Source organism: Erinaceus europaeus, chromosome 10 (assembly GCF_950295315.1).
Source record: "Erinaceus europaeus chromosome 10, mEriEur2.1, whole genome shotgun sequence".
NCBI classification, from domain to species: domain Eukaryota; kingdom Metazoa; phylum Chordata; class Mammalia; order Eulipotyphla; family Erinaceidae; genus Erinaceus; species Erinaceus europaeus.
The window spans coordinates 104324708-104342159 of record NC_080171.1 but is presented as its reverse complement, the minus strand read 5'-3'; the positions used below and the strand labels follow the sequence as shown (position 1 = coordinate 104342159).

Here is a 17452-nt window from a genome sequence, read left to right as displayed (position 1 = left end):
GCTCCCGGATGTTCCAAAATCAATAACATAACATACACATTTATATACCATGTGTCAGGTTTCCACCTTGACCACTGGCCAACCCCAAAGGCAGGTTCCAAGAGGCCCATTGACCAAGTATTTCAATTTGCTCAACTCTTAAACTTCTATATTAAAGTTGACATTTAGCACCCATGGGACATACTGACAGCCCCTCTTTTAATCTGCACTATCCTGAATTCTGTCCCAGCACTACGCTAAGGGTAGTTCTATTTTTGCCATTTTTAATTTGTTCTAAACTCTGGAAACTATGAAAAGTCTATTGATTTGACTTCTCATATAAAACTATGAAACCAAAATAGTTTTGGTTAGAATGAGCCATGGACTCCCATGTGCCCAAATTGACTATAGCTAGAGGAAAATTAGATTAGGTTTTCTCCAAGCCCTATCCAGTTTCATCTTGCACTTCTAGTTACTTCATGGGTTAAATCATGGTGCTCTGGGTCAAGAGTTTGTTACTTGACTAGGCGCCACAGCTAACTACTGCCAAAAGAATGAGCAGACCCACTTCTAATTCAGATACTCTAGAAAAAGGACCCAGGAGTAGTTATTTTTAATCCCCATAGGAGCTCTCGGTACCAAGCTGGAGAACCACCAGGTGAAACCATTCCACTTTACCTTGGGTAATTAAATAGCTCTGAATCATCTCATCTGGAATGTGGGGTTTTATTGGGATCACCTGGATCAGCTTCTCCTGGGGACTAAATGAGTGGGTTCCTGTGGTAGTGAGCTCCTGTGGGTTCCTTGAGCAGTGCCAGGCATCGAACTGCAGGTGCACAGCATCTGGGAACTGTTCATTTTCTTGCACTGAGCAAAGCCTCATTGATGCTGAGAACATGCTAGTCCACATACCAGGACAATATAAATAAAACGTTTTACAGGGTTCTAAATGCTGTATTTTTAATTATTGAAATGATAACAAATCAAGACAGTAAGCTTGGAAATAATAGTTAAGTGGGAAATGTCTCTCTTATACGATGACATTTGAGATAAAGTATGGGAAGGAACCATCCAGTCAGCGGCACAAGTGCAAAGGTCCTGTGGCAGGATTGACCTTGGCACACTGAGTGATGTAAGAGAACTGTGGCTGATGTCAGTATTAGAGAAGTGAGTAAGGGGTTCAGCTCAGAGTGCCTTCGACACAACCAGTGTCTGGAATTGGCATCACTGTTCCTTCAGTTATGTTCCATAAATCACCATCATGTTGATAAGGAAGAAATCAAACTAGACATTTAAGAACCTTTCAACACCAGGATTTTGTTCTTATAAATCATGTGTTTTTTTTTTTCAAGATTTATAAATGTAGATGTGGTTGCAATTTCATTCTTGGAGCCATAAGTTCTAAACTTGCTATTTTTATCTTCTACCCCTAGCTTGATATATGGTCAAAATCCAACTATCAAGTATTCCAGAAGGTAAGTGTTACTTTTTCTTCTTGCTCAAGAGGCATTAAGGGAAAATATAAAATGATTTGATGTATAAACATTGAAATTGTTGGGCCAGGTGGTGGCACACCTGGTTAACTGCACACATCACAGTGAGCAAGGACCCAGGTTTAACCCCTGGTTCCCACCAGCAAGGGGGAAGCTTCATAAGTGGTGAACCAGGGCTGCAAGTGTCTCTTGTCTCTTCCCTCTCTATCTCCCCTCCCTTCTCAATTTCTCTGTGTCTCTATCCAATAATAAATAAATAAATAAATAAATAAATAAATAAATAAATTTTTTAAAAAACATTGAAATTGTCTTACATCAAAGACCTTTCAAAAGATGAAAGAGGGGCCAGGTGATGGCACACCTGGTTGAGCACAAATGTTACAATGCGCAAGTGCCTGAGTTCAAGACCCCGGTCCCCATCTGCAGGAGGAAAGCTTTGCAAGTGGTGAAGCAGGGCTGCAGGTGTCTCTCTGTCTCTCACCTTCTCTATCACCCCCTTCCTTCTCAATTTCTGGCTGTCTCTGTCAAATAAATAAAGATAATTTTAAAAAATATTTTTTTAAAAAGTTGTTAAAAAAAAAAAAAAACAGGACCAGAGGGTGAGCTGCATGCCTTCCTTTACATAGGACCTGCTTTTGAGCCCCACTGCCACACGGGAGGTGTCACACCACTGGGAGAAGCATTAGTGCTGTGGTCTCTACTCCTCCTCTCTGTTTCTACCTGAAAGGAAAAAGTAGCCTAGGGAACAATGAAATTATACAAGGCCGCACGCAGTTTCATGGGAAAGAAAAATTGATAAAAGCCAAACACAAAAGGCTACTTATTGTATGATTCTATTTATATGACCTTCTGGAAAAGACACAGCCTTAGGGACAGAAATCAAATCAGCAGCTGCCAGGAGTTGGTAGTGAGAGCAGAAGATTGTCCCCAAAGGGACAAAAATGTATTTGAGTGGTGGAAATATTTCATGTCTTAATTGTGGTGGTGATTACACAATAATATATGTTGTCAAAGCTCCTGGAATTATTGGGTTGTCTAAAAAGTCATGACACCTTTTTGCATGAATAATGGAAAAACATGGAAAAAAAAGAAATGACTTTTTTCATCAACCCACTATATCCCTATGAAGTAATATTGCCATATTTAAAATATGCCTTTAAGAATTCATGGACCTTGGAGTTGTTCTCATCTCAACCTGCAGAGTTTTTGTTCTTGTTGTTGTCTGTTTGTCTTTAATTATCACTGGAGCCCCCTATGACCATTTTTATCCTTTTATCTTTCCTTCCTTTTTTTTTTTTGTAGAGACAAATTGAGAGGGAAGGAGAGATGGGGGAAGGGTGGAGGTGGAGGGAGAGACCTACAGGACTACTTCACTATTCAGGTAGCAGTCCCCTACAGCTGGAGACCGGGGCTTGAACCTAAGTCCTCACACTTGGTAACATGTGCACTCTTCCAGGTGTGTGCCTCCACCTATCCCCTCAGCCTGCAGGGGCTTTTTTGTTTTGTTTAGTTTTTAATACTTTATTTATTTATTTTGCCTCCAGGGTTGTTGCTGGGGCTCGGTGCCTGCACTATTAATCCACTGCTCCTGAAGGCCATTTTTTCCCATTTTTATTGTCCTTATTGCTACTATTATTGTTGTTGTTGGATAGAACAGAGACAAATCAAGAGAGGAAGGGAGACAGACAGGAGGACAGAAAGATAGACACCTGCAGACTTGTTTTACCACCTGTGAAGTGACCCCCAGGCGGGGAACCGGGGGCTCGAACTGGAATCCTTACTGTGGTCCCTGCGCTTTGCGGGGAGTCCTTTCCATGCTACCGCCCGGCCCCCCAACCTGCAGTTTTTAAACCCATTTTCTCAGAACCCTTGTGGTCTAACAGTGACTTGGGAATGGACGGAAGTCTATCAGAAAAGGCTGTTTCTACCTTTACTGTTGACATTTTTTTCAGTTATTGGGCTTCATGAAATACTGTTTGGGAAATGTTAGGAAAAAATGAAATATGAATAGAGTAAATCCATTTCCTAGGTCCCAGTCATAAGAAGTTCTTATCCTAGGGGTGAGGGAGGTAGCATAATGATTTTGCAAAAAAAGAAAAAAAGAAAAGAAACTCATGCCTGAGGCTCCAAGGTCCCAAATTCAATCCCCTGTACCACTATAAGCTAGAGTTGAGCAGTGCATATATATTGTATATATGTATATATATTCACACATATATATTTTTTTATATATTTATTTATTTATTCCCTTTTGTTGCCCTTGTTTTATTGTTGTAGTTATTATTGTTGTCGTTTTTGGATAGGACAGAGAGAAATGGAGAGAGGAGGGGAAGACAGGGGGAGAGAAAGATAGACACCTGCAGACCTGCTTCACCGCCTGTGAAGCGACTCCCCTGCAGGTGGGGAGCCGGGGGCTCGAACCAGGATCCTTATGCTGGTTCTTGCGCTTTGCGTCATGTGCACTTAACCTGCTGTGCTACCGCCCGACTCCCCTTTTTTTTTTTTTAAGAAGTTCTTGTCCTTGAGTCAGTTGAATGCCTGCAACTTTTGAAGGTTCTACCACCTTCCATAGTGTTTGGGCCATTTCCCTAAGTACAATTCTCAACTATCCTCTGTCTCAATTTTTATCCAGTAGTGCAAATAGTAACATCAGTTGTAATTTCATTCATCATCTCATCCAGTTCAGCTACCCAGAAACCTCATGTTGAGGAATGGCATAGTGTAAGCACGAACTGCCAGAAGCCTCTGTGACTGGGATGTGCACTGGACATGGAGGAAATAAATACAGAGCAAGTAGAGGCAGGCAAGACCTGGAAACTGTACATTTTATTCTCAGCTCATTGAGAAACCATTCATGAGATTGGTGGGCAGGAGAAATATAGTTTTTAAAAACGGGACCCCAGTTATTCCCATTTGAGTAGTTGTTGTGTCTAAGATATGTCAAAAATTTTAGAGAGCACAGGGATTTCCTCTTTTCAGTAGAGGTGAAATTCATGTAACATAAAAGTAGCCATTTTAAAGTAAATAATTCCATGACTTCTAGTGTCTTCTTATTGTCATACAACTACCACCTCTTATTTCCAAAACATTTTATTATTCCAGAAGGAAACCCTATGTCCATGAAACAGACTCTGAGATTGTTGTATCAAAGAAGCATAATGAACCAGCCCTCTGGTATTTAATGTACATCAGTTCACATTATTCCCCAGACCCCTTTACAATGAAACTAGTCAGCAAAGGACGGACAGATGCCTAGGCCTAGTTTATGACCCAAAAGCACATTTTTAGGAATTTTATATAAGCATTAAACTTTCATTAATTTATTACAACTAAATGGTATATGCCAACCTGAGTTGGATCCTGAAACATAAAGATCATAATACTGGAAAAACTGGTAAATCTCAGCGAAAGTATGGAGTGTAATCAATGATAACTAATCAATGCCGGGCTAGCTTCGCAGGCAGGAGACAGACGACCAGAGACTCATGGCTGAGTGGTACACAGTTCAGTATTTATTCATGTGGAACGCAGCACAATCTAAGCCCATCTCTAATCACAATCCTGTCCTTATATATACTCGCCAAGTAGGGTGGAAACAGGATGTGACGTAGAGAGGGTGGAGCGAAAAAAGATTGGTGGAAATCAGGGTGTGACAAGGAGAGGGGGCAGAGCAAAAAGAGAGTATGAACCAGCAGGATTAAACCAATGCCCTGCAGGCAGGGCGGTGCTTAATTAACAGTGGTTATGTAAATAGAATACAGTGTTAAGCAGGGGGGATTAAACCAATGAAACAAGGGGGTTTTAGAAGCAGAATTAGAAGCATACCAACAAATCAGTACTGGTTTCTTAGTTGTGATGAATGTATTGGGTAAGGAAGAATATTAACAGTGCAGAGAACTGGTGAGGGGTACATAGGAACCATGTGGACCAGTTTTGTAACTTCTCTTTAAATCTAAAACTAGCGCAAAAATGATTTGTAAAAGAAAAATCATAGTCTTGGCTCCTAACCTTCCCTTACCAAGCTGAGCTACCTAGAAGAAATAGCAGGAAAAAAATAATCTCCCCCTTTGAGTCTAGAGCCTAAAGGAAAAAAACATATTGTCATGTCTGGGCTTTGGTGCAAGCAAGTCCACTTTTTATCTTAATATTCTTATCTCACCGGCCAAACATGAGGCATTAACTTATTTTGCATGAGTGAAGTCTCAGCTGTAAAAGCTAACTTTTTGAAAACATTCAAGGAAGCAGAAAGTATTCATTGTCTGTATTTTTTTTTTCTGCTTTAATAATAAGGAACACTAAGACAGCTTGTTTTTCTCTAACCTGGTTTTTCTGAGTGTCCTCTGTGGCATTGCAATGGGCTACCTTTTGGACAAAAGGCGGGCCATAACTGTGTGGGGCCGAGTAAGGGAGGGGTCAAGCACTGTAGTCCCAGACCTGGCATTTTAACAATGTTCCAATTTCCATTCAAATACCCTTCATGAGGGAGGGGCTTGCACATGCTTGCTTTGCATATATATATTTTAATGTTCTGTGTAGTATTAAGTATTATTTGAATGCAGCCAGAAAGTTTATTAGGAAGTTGTAAAATGTGTGAAACACAGAATTGGTGAAGCATAGATTTGGAGAGACACTGCTATATTTTTATTTTACCTCCCCTAAAAATAAGCTGCCAGGCAGTCTTTCTATTTGTTTAAAACTACAAACACAAACTGAAGCAATGTTTAAAATTTGATATTAGTCTAGCTGGAGAGATTTCAGAGCAGGCACCAATTCCTCTCTTATAGTTTATGTAACATGTTTGAAGTAGTAAAAGTGCATAAATTTGTAGTGATGGGAGTTTTATCTCAACTGGTGAGTGGCATACTGTCTAAGTTTGTGCAGAGAAAGCTTTCTGAAATTCTTTTATCATTCCTGCCTATTTTTAACTAAGTAGACTTGACCTCTGATATTGATCCTTGTACTAGATTAAAGAACCCCATTTTGGGGTCAGGTGATAGAGCTTTCTGATTAGAACTAAAGGAAGATTTTTCTGCCTATTCTCTTCTCTCTGTGCCCCTCCCTTCCTCCTAACCCCTTCATTGCCTCCCCCTCTCTCCTTTCTCATCCTCACTCCCGTTCCTCCCAAGAATGTAAAATAAAAATTGGGCCAGGTTAGCACCTCGGTACATACACAAAGGCTGAGATTGCATTTAACAAAACAAGATTTCTCTCTCTTCCATACTAGAACATTATCTACTTGTTGTCAACTTGTGGAATCTATTGGAAAATAATATAATGCAGTAATAACATAGCCTTCTATCAGTAAAGCTTTCATCTAATCATCATCACATAGAAAAGGACCTTGTAATACTCTGTTCCTTATCATTGTGCTTGCGAAAGGTGCTGGATAAAGAATATGTTGTGTGGCATCATGAGGGCATAACTGCACTGTGCAGATTTCCTTGTATTCACCTGAGGGTATCAGTTGTCAGAGGTCAGACCCAAGCTCTAAAAACAAAGCTGGGGGACCCTGTGGCTCATTACAGATTCTGAAAGGCCGGGCCAGGACCACCAGGTTTATCTTATGGGATAATGTTTAGCATTTTAAACTTCAAAGTGCTTAAAAAAAAAAAAAAAAGGAAAACAGAATCCAGTGGCTAGATTTCTAAACTCTGCTTTTTAGTATCAGCGATTTCTCAGAATTCTATTTTCTTCCTGTCCATCCACTTAAATTTTGGGTGTCCTGATTGATACTGCTTGTAGCATTTCCCAGAAAGATACTGCTTGAGAGCACTGTGGTAAGCATCCCTCCTGCCCATCAGCTGTCTACTTACACCAGTCCAAACAGACTGCTCAGGGGAGGGCTTGTTATCAGCAGTATCCAGAAAAACTTAACCTGAAAGAGTAAAAGTACATTGAGGGAGTACAGTGACAGAGTTAAGGAGGTTCTTTGATCATCTGTAAGAGGGGATGTTTTCAGGCAGAAAATCTCCCCGGATGTCCTAACTGTACATTTGCGTAACAGTAATACCCCTGCCAGGGGAATACTGGTCAGCCAGCATCAGCTCTCACTCTGCCACTAGAGGTACTCTCCATGCATTGTTCTAGTGTAGATCCCCAGGACTTCCCTTTCTTTGGTGTTCATTATGTGGTTGGCAATTACTGTGTGTTGTGTATGTCTTCCTGGCCACAAGTAGCAGTGGTAGCTGCAAAGATTGAGCCTGTTGGGAAGGTGGAAAACCCTTAAGGAGTTTCCCCTCAATGTGACAAAACAAGGGGACACAGTGGTAAAGGGGTAAGGGGAGAGGCTGACTTACAGAGCCAAACCCAGCTTATACTCACCCTTTTATTTCTGGAAAACTCTCTTCTCTTCCACTGGGTCAAAGATGAGCACATGTGGTTCTGTAGCAAATCCCACCATGTGAAGCTAAATATGGCCTGCCTTTTGTCTGCAACAGTGACTGTCAGCAAGCCCTTTCTCTCTTCCTCATTAGACCCCTTACTGAAGTGTACATAAGTAGCAAAGGACTGCAGACATCTTGCTGTGGGTTTGTAGCTACCAATAGGTCCCCATCATTTACTGTGGTGCCCCAGAGGCTCTTTGCACTCAGTCCTAGGGTGAAGAAGCTTTTTATAGCCAGCAAGTGTCCAGCAGAGCAGATTCAGATAATGGAAGCTGGAAATAGGGGGGAATCATCTGAAAGGGCAGAATCACAAAGCGCCAGGAAAGGTTTCAAATGTGTTCATATTTTTCTGACATTTAAACTCTGCAGGGGCAGCCACTGTTTTGATCTTTAACCTCCTCATTTCAAACTAGTGTGCATTTTCATCCAGTAACTTAGGAAGAGCGGAGCAAATCTACAGCCACTTACTGTGTTAAATCCTGGTAGGGAGGCTGAGGAAATAGGGTTGGAGGAGAGTTGCTGCCCTGGGTAGGCAGGTTGAGAAGTGAGAGTGTCAGAGGGAGCAGTTAAGTGCACACTTAACTAGCCTTGACCCTCAGAAAGAAGATGAAAAAAAAAAAAATCATAGTCCACAGACAGATGCAACTCTTCTTCCAAAGTCATCGTTCTCCAGAGGGAAAGAGTAACCCTTCTAGTTGCTGCCTTTAGCAAAGCTTAGCTATGGGTAGGTGCGTTGTCCAGTGTGGGGCAGTGTTCTGTGCAGGGTGTCACTGATTGTTCATGTCTACATTCACTCATTCATTTGTACTTTGAGACAAAGAGCAACCTGTTTGAGGACAGACTTTCTCAAGGAATGCTTACTGGATGACAGCCTGTAGCTATTTGGTAAATGTACCCCTAAAAGATTTAATTCTCTGAAAATTGAATTAAATTGAGTTCCAGGCATAAAACGAATGCTTTCTCAGATTGTTTGTGACAAAGTTAACCTGTCACTCCTTCTAATTCCCAGAAAGGGAGGTGTCCAGCAGTAGATAGTTCCCAGAAAACGAGAACCATCACCCACTTTGGCATAAGGCTTGTTACTTGAGTATGGGTACCTATTTTAGCCTTTCACATTGCTAAAGAGACTCAATAAATAGTTGTTAAATTATGTTAGCACTCATGCTGTACAATATCTAAAGTTACCTTAGCTCTCTACCCTCCATTGCTCAGTGCTCCACGGAGGTGGGGCACCACACCTAGAAAGGATGCCACAGCCTTGTTAAAGCCATGTCCCAGAGGACCTTTTGCTTTGACCACTGTTCCCACTTTTGTCACTGTGACAGTATCTCTTCTCTAAAATGCTGATTGATGTTCTCCACAGAAGAGAACTTGGATTCTACAGACAGAATAGGATGGCACTTGTGTTGTGTCTGTGCATTCTGTTACCACCTCAGAAGTATGTCTTAACAGTGCCAAAGAGAGAAAGTTGAGGGAACAGCTTTCACCAATGCAAGAGCAAGTGGGCAGTTTATGGAGAGAGAGAGAGAGAGAGAGAGAGAGATCCCTGCCCATGGTCTGAGCAAGCACCAGGCTGGAGGACTGCTCTTAGAAACAAAATAGCAGGGGAGAAGACCTCCCAGAAACTTCTTCAAGGAAGTTCATCTACGCCGATGACATCTGCTGTGCAACTCAGGCATCCAAGTTTGGCATCCTCGAGGAAACACTCATGAAAGGCATGTCTCTGATATCTGATTACTGTAAAAAATGGCGACTAATCCCTAGCACTGCAAAAACGGTATCATCTGTTTTCCATCTACACCATGCCTCGGCCTCGCGTGAGCTTAATGTGCAGCTTGGCGATACGAGAATATGGCATGAAGCCCAGCCAGTCTATCTTGGCGTTACTCTCGATCGCACTCTGTCATTTCACAAACATCTCATAAAAACTGCAGCAAAGGTGGGCGCGAGGAATAACATCATTGCAAGACTGGCCAGCTCCTCATGGGGCGCAAGCGCTTCCACACTACAATCATCATCTCTGGCATTATGCTATTCCACTGTATGGTTCTGTAGCCCCCATGTCCACTTGGTCGATTCCAAATTATATTCCTCCATGAGGATCATTTCTGGAACCATCCGTTCCATCCCAGTTCCATGGCTGCCAGTTCTTAGCAACATCGCCCCGCCAGATATTCGTCGGGATGCGGCATCATCTAAGTTCATTTCCCATGTCTACGCTCGACCGGACCTACCAATATACGCAGATATCTTCGCCCACCCTGTCCAACGCTTGACGTCTCGTCACCCAATCTGGTCTCCTACGCCTACACTGAACTTCTCTGTTCCAGACTCTTGGAAACAGAGCTGGCAGTCAGCTGAGGTAAAGAACAAACACCTCATCACAGACCCCTGCAAGCATCAACCCAGCTTTGACCTAGCACGTTCTGATTGGGCCCTCCTCAATCGCTATCGAACAGGCCATGGCCAGTGCGCCGCTATGTTCCATCGCTGGGGAGCCAGAGACGACCCGAACTGCCCCTGCGGCTACAGACTATGACCCACATAGTCAACGACTGCCACCTCTCCAGATTCAAAGGATGTCTCGAAACTTTACATCAGGCTCAACCTGATGCTGTTGACTGGCTACGGAAGAAGGGCAAACGCTAGAAGAAGAAGGGGAGAAGAGGGAGATAACATAATGGTTATGCAAAAAGACTTTCATGCCTGAGGCTCCAAGGTCCCAGGTTCAATCCCCCAACCACCATTAGCCAGAGCTGAGCAGTGCTCTAGTGAGGAAGGAAAAAAAAAAACAAAAAAACTCCTAATAAGCTATCAGTGAGCAGAGGTGACAGGCAGGTCCAGGGTCACCCTGAAGGGCAGCCCTTGCTGTAGCTGACAGCTGGATTGTATTGACCAGGTAGGATAAGCAAAAGGGAAATAAGAGTCCATCCTGTGAAATGTCAGCCCAAGGGGCCCTGGGAGCTGAAAATGGCAAAGAAGGATCATTATGCTCTTCCATCCATCTGCAAAGCCTTTTATCACCACCTTCCCCTAACAGGGCAGGTTTGCATATTCACAGGTTTCTAAACCCAGAATAGATCAGGTCATTTATCCCTCCATCCCCCACCCCCTGCCTTTTCTCTGTAAGACTTCCTCAACCACTCTAGAATGTGGTGCTACCCAAAGCCTTATCAAGGTACTTGATTGTTCCCAGGTTTGTGATTTAAATGGAGCAGGAAAGCCTAGCCCATCCTACTGGAAGTGGTTTGTGGCTCTCTGCCATTAGAGGAGTCACAGAGTTGTCGGTTTTCAGTTCTCTAGTTTATGTCTTCCTGTGTTGAATGGCACTCAGTGTCCTCTAGGTCAGAATCCAGCTGCTTCTGGGAATCCTGTCCACCTGCTATTCCCCAAGCCTCCTTCCTACAATGCAACTGGCTGCCCAGTGCTGTGAGACAGCTTCCCAAACCTGTGCTTGTCTGCGAACCTCATCTGTTCCTTTCTCCAGCCCTAGTAGACAGTCCCCATGTTGATTATTCCAGAAAGACTAGCCCTGTGCAGTGGCTGAGTTTTTCTGCCATGAGTTTAGAACCCATCAGAACACTACTCTTTCTATACCTACATCAGTTTTCTCATCTGTAAAAACAGATCATAAAAGTGACTGCGTCACAGAATTGGTATAAGGTGAACTGAGTCCATAGATAGGAGGTATGAGGTGACTCACTCAGTGGACAGTGACGTTTTCCTCTCCTTAGAAATTTGTGCCCTCTGACTGTTGCCACCTATTCCTGGTCTCTTCACCAGGAAGCTTCATAGACTTTGGAATCTAATAGGCCTGGGTTTGCATCAGCTATGTTATGCAGAGACTAACTAGGGGAATTGATAATAAAGCTCCCTTCATGGGATTTGTATTGTGTGGATTCAGCATACTGAGGCTTTAGAAAGTCTTGGCACTGTGGTTGCATAGACTAAATGTTCACTAAATGATGGCTGCTGTTACTACAGCTGTCACAGGGAGGGACATGGGACATAGGATCCATCACCATCTAGAATTGTGTGCCACATAATAAACACATGCTGGTCAACGGCAGGCCACATTACAGTGCTGGTTTCACAGCTTAAATGTATAGTGGACTGTATCATCAGGGTCTGTGTAATTATACTCTGTGGTGTTTCTACAATAACGAAATTGCCTAACAGCACATTTCTTAGACCATATCCCCATCATTAAACAGCATACCCATTTGACCCATTTGGTATCAGATGTATTTTATAAAGCAAACCAAAGGCCAGCTGCATGACAAACTAACTTCCCCACAAAAGTGCCATCCATCTCCACTTTTCTTTAGGCATAACCAGTCCTGGTTAAAAAGTGAGGTCGAAGGAAAGTTGGACTCCTAGATTACAGCCACCCAGCTGTGCCTTTTAAGCATCCCTGACTTGCTGACTTCATATCACATAATCAAGACCTAGAACAGTTCTCATGTCCTAAGAAGGCCAATGGCACCTCTGCTGACCCTTGAAGGCAGGGTATGTTTCACCCTAACTCCTTATTTGCCCTGCACAGCAGGGAATGGGCAGAAGGCTCCTGGCACATGGTAGCAGAGCTGTGGGTTCTCACCCTGCTCACTCTATCTGCTCTTTCTCCTGCAGTGCCTCAGTTTTGATGGTGAAGTAGGTGGTATTGTCTGTATTTTCTTGGGAGCCCAGATGTCTTTGGATGTGTTTCTCTAACTGCAAGGCTGTTCCTGCAGAAAATAACATCACACCAAGTGGGTACAGAACAATTCAGGTATCTTAGGCCTAGACTTTCCTGGCAACCAGCAACAGAGTCTGGCATTTTACCATCTGGAAAGCATTGAACTTTTTTCCTTTCATCTAAATGAAGAGTCTTAATTCCTTAATCCTGAGAAATGTCAAGGACCTTTTGTGTACTGCACCTCTCAGCCCTTGCACAAGGTCTTTGGCAGAAGCATAAAACCTAAAACCGGTCAGCACCCTGGAGAGCTCCTGCACCCTGGTTGCCTGCAGTGCCCCATGACCTCAGCTTTTCCCACTTCGGAACCCTTCTTGACTCTGCTCTACTAATCCCACTGATCAAAAAATAAATAAGTAGACTCTCACTTTATCTCTTCTTCATGCAGGTCTTAACAGGTTCATGCAAAAACACCTTTTTGAGCACTCTGCTCACCTGAGTAACCCTGAGCTCTGCCTAAGGAGGTCAGATGACGCCAGCAACACACCAGAGGGCAAGGCAGGCCTTCTACTCACAGGACAGGCAAGTGTAGGGCTGGGGTGTCCATGAGGTGTTGCTGGTAGTCCAGGCAAGGCCAGGGGACAAAGAGAGTAGCCTCCAGACTACCTCAGAAGGGAAGAAGCACCTACCCAAAGGAATTGCATTCCAGGCTTAAGCACAAAGAGAATGTAGCATTAAAGGGAATGATTAAAGCAGCTGGTTTTCCTGAAATAATGAAATGGTGCAGCAGGAAGACAGACTGAACTCCAAGTCCTGAGGACCTTATATGCCATAAGACAGTACAGAATGGTTATAGGGAAGTACACCCACCCCAGTCTGCACCCAGAAGCCCATGGAATGGAGGGGTTTCCCTTTGGGGTGTATTAATGGCATCTTAACTAGAACTTTAAAGCAACAACAAAAGAGGACTGGGTGGGGTTGAGCCCTCAAAAACTCCTTCATTGCTCTATAGACAGAGACCTTATCTCAAAATTATGACCACAGGATTTTCAGCAGGATGAACAGTTGTGTCTGTCTGCCCTTCTCAGCCCCACACAGTCCTGATTCCATTTTCATCCCAGAACAGCAGAGCCTGGCTCCCATGCACTATGATAAGTTCTTCAGAGCCCATGCAAATGGCTCCTTCATCAAGCAGAGAAGGAAGTGTTGATCCCATCTAAGTAATCCCTGGTCCCTTTAGATTTCTAGCCTCTTGAACCCACAGCATACAAATCCAGGGCAAAGATTAGTGACTGAAGGTGCATAGTATAAACCCTGCTGTATTTTTATCCAGACTTTAAAAACTGTCTTCATTCTGCTCCCTGCTGCCCCAGCCCACTTTCAGGACTGGCGTCATAGCATCCCAGTTCTGAATTAATCATGGTTCCTTTCTTCATGGAAAGAGTACTTCTGGGACTCTTTTAAATGTTCCTCATAAAGCCAGTGTTCTTCCTTGGAGCAATGTTGCAGACAGGAATTATAATCTTTCTTTACGCATTTAACACACTAGATTCACATCTTTCACTCCAAGACACACAAAGAAATTCCTCATTCCAAGAGATTCCTAGTGTCCTTGCTCCTTAAGAGTGAGTCTGTCCTTGCAAAAACTATGAGTAGAGACCCAAACTCGTGATCTATCCTCTTTGTGTGACATTAAAGTGTAATTAATTTTTATTCTGTGCATTGTACACAGGCACAGCCAAGCAGCAAATGTTTGACTTTGGTGCCTGATAGTTCACTCTCCTGAAATGCATGGAGATGGAAATAAGAGAGTGAAAACAGGACTAGCACTGAGCTTCTAGCCTCCTGGGGTTTGAGCCCAGTTCTCTCAGCTCTTTGTGAAAAAGGCCCAGAAACAGAGGACCACATGAGATCTTGACCACAGGTGGGTTCTGGAGTGAAGCAGAAATATGGTGCCTCTGCTGCTGCTGGTATCAAACTGTCCTTTTTAAAACAAAACGAACTGTCCTGTTTTAAAAACAACAGAGGACTTGAATGTCATCACTGGTGAGTCTGAGGATGAAGCTCAAGATGAGAATATTGGTCTTTCAAAGACATCCACTAAAAACCTAGATCTTAAGGCTTCAGGAGCACTGTTTTCAACCTCACTCTCCTTTAAGTATATGGCCAAGGTCATCCAGATAATTGGTGACTAATCTGGGAAGGAACCCCATCTCTTGACAGCTCAGTGTTGCCTTCTTTCCCACCACACACCCTGCTTTTTGTTCACATTAATGCTGGCCAAAGAGAACCTTTCTTTACCATATATAAAAATTAAGTATTGGCTGGAAGAGAGCCAGAATCTTGGTCTCTCTCTCAGACTTCTCTTTATTTTAAATAAGCAACTTCTAAATGCTTGGGTACTTCACTTTCCTATTTATTAATCTTGTGGGACATCCTTTTAATAATCATAGGCCCCAACTCCCCTAGCTTAGCAGGAGTATGCAGTTGCTGGAGTCTTCTCTTGAGGCCCAGCTCCTGCCTGGTACCACACAGCCACAGCCTGGCCCCTGGTGGTGGGAAGTGACAGTGGCCCACAGCCACTTGTTCACTAATTCAGTTCGCTGATTGCCAACTCAGCTGACAGCAGAATCCCTTAAGGGAACTTTTTAACCACCTAGGTCCTAGTCTTCAACGTTGGCTACCTTCTAGAAACCTTGGAACAGTGCCCAGAGCCTGCATGTAAACAGGATGATTTCTACAATCTTTAGGGACTCCAGTATCACTGAGAACAATTCCTAGACCATCTGAAAGTGCAGAGAAAGGACCCCTAGAAGGAGTTATAAATTTTCCTTTAAGTCAAATCAGATACCCCTCAGAAAATTCTAAGGGGAAAAGTGGAGAGAAGTACAAGGGCCCCACTGAAGCAGAACAGTTGTCCTTCAGTGGATTGCATGCTGCCCCAGCTGGTGCCAACTACTGTCATCTTCTGTGTCCCTTTTCAAGTTGCTCGGTAGCTTCTTGATCTTACAGAGGAAAAGGTTTAGTGAGGGAGAGCACCTATCACCCATCTGCCCTCTGTTTCCCTTACTGTCAATCTGTTAAGCCAAAGCTCTGTAAGACCCAAGCTGGGAGTGGGAGTAGAGGTGGAGGTGGAGATAGGCGTAGTGTTGACCTTAAGCGGAAAATGGTCTTGTGGTTCTTTCTGCCCCACAGCTAGCTGTTGACACAGATGGGACAAGATTGGGTTCTATCTGCCAAAGTCATAAACACAACAAAAGAATTTCCCCTTTCCTGCACTGTACTTTTGATTCCCTTGACTTGTCTGTTGCTGCCATTCTGCATGCCCCTGCAACTTCAGTCTACCCAGAGGCCCTGGAGTAGAGGGCCCCCAGGCTGGGGTGCCTGTTCTGCCTCCTTGGAACTGAAAATCATCATCACAACTCCCATCGCAAGGTCATGGGGGGGGAGATTTGGGAGCGGGGGTTATAAATACTCGCATTTAGTGGGGACTGGCTGTCAGATGTGGTTCCCTGCACTGACACATTTCATCTGTTGTCCAGAGTCACATGACTCATAAGTGACAAGTTCCAAACCTGTACAGTCTGCCTGTAAAGCCTGTGCTCCTCACTGAGCTGCGTGCTATAGACCAGCCCTTGTACAGGAATTGTGTTCAGTAAATGTTGGCCTGGGTTGCTGCTATTATTGCCAACAGTTCTGCTTTCAGATTTAGCTAAAATAACTTATGATCTCCAAAGTACCCTCTGGCTCTCTGCTTCTGGGAGGGGAGATGTCAGAAGCTCCATGCACACAATATGGTAGAGGAGCTTTGGGAGACTTGTTTTGACTGGCATCTTCCGCTCCAGTGTGTTGACTGGCAGCTGTTTCAAGGTCTCCTGAAAGATTCGTTTCTGCCTCCTTGTGCTTAGTCAATTTGGGGTGGGAAGACCTCCCCCACCTCTTGGCACTGGAGGAGAGAATTTCAGTAAAGCTTGGCTAGTGACGAAAGAGAAAATTGAAAGTAAGGTTAATAAGGCAAAGAGGCTTTCTTGTTGGACCCTAGAAATGTCACCCCAGTCGAAATCACCTACAACTTTGGCTTTGGGGGACACAACCCCTAAGTAAGGTAAATTATCTGCAGTTTTTCTTTGCTTCCAGAAACCTGAATCTCTTGGCAGAGTCCCGATGGCTGGTATCAGTTATCACTGGTAGCTCCTTCCCTCCGTGCTTTTGCCCACTGCTTCCTTTGCAGTGGTTCCCCCTTGCCCCTTTTGCAAAGTCCCCTGCCTCCACCTCCAGATTTATTGTTACTTTCATGTCCTCCCCCCCCCTTTCCTTGAGTTTTCCATCTGCTTTGATCTTTTCCAGAGCTCTTTTCAAACCTGTGCTCACCAGTGGTGTGTATGAGCAGCCTTCCTTTCTTCAGAAGCATTAGTGCCCTTCCTCGGCCTCCCCGCCAGGGAGGCAGCTTTTATCTCCCAGTGGAATCTCATTAGCGGTACACTATAATGGGACCCAAAACTTGGCTGGCATGGCACACAATCGATTTAAATTAGTTAATAGCAATTTCTGTTGCCCCAGGCCTGTTTTTTTCCCACTTCTCTGATGGTGAACAAAACAAAACAAAACCAAAAAAAAAACTTTGTTGCTGAAAAGTATAAACCAAAATATATTGAGGGTGGAATGTTTTAATGAAAAAGGAGATTGTTGTAGGTAAATTTCCTACTCTCTACAAGCCTGTCTTGCCCAGTGCTCTGGAGCTGATCCACAGGAGCCCAAAAGCCGGCAGTGCAAGAGTTTGAGAGGAAGGGAGGGGAAATGCAGCTAATTAACCAGCTTGGTTTGTCTAACAGGTAGTGGGAAATTAATTGAAAGGATCACATTATCATGGCAACAGTGGGGGGGAAACCAAAACCCATCATTTGGTGTTTTTATTACCAGAC

General features: G+C 43.7%; 1 protein-coding gene across 1 annotated transcript in view; it reads left to right on the top strand.

Moving 5' to 3' along the window:
- MED27 (mediator complex subunit 27) overlaps positions 1–17452 on the top strand; it is a 266902-nt gene that overhangs the window by 238353 nt on the left and 11097 nt on the right. The window contains exon 6 of the mRNA XM_007530321.3: positions 1413–1454. Coding sequence (XP_007530383.1) covers positions 1413–1454 — 42 coding nt within the window. The remainder of the gene's footprint in view (positions 1–1412; positions 1455–17452) is intronic.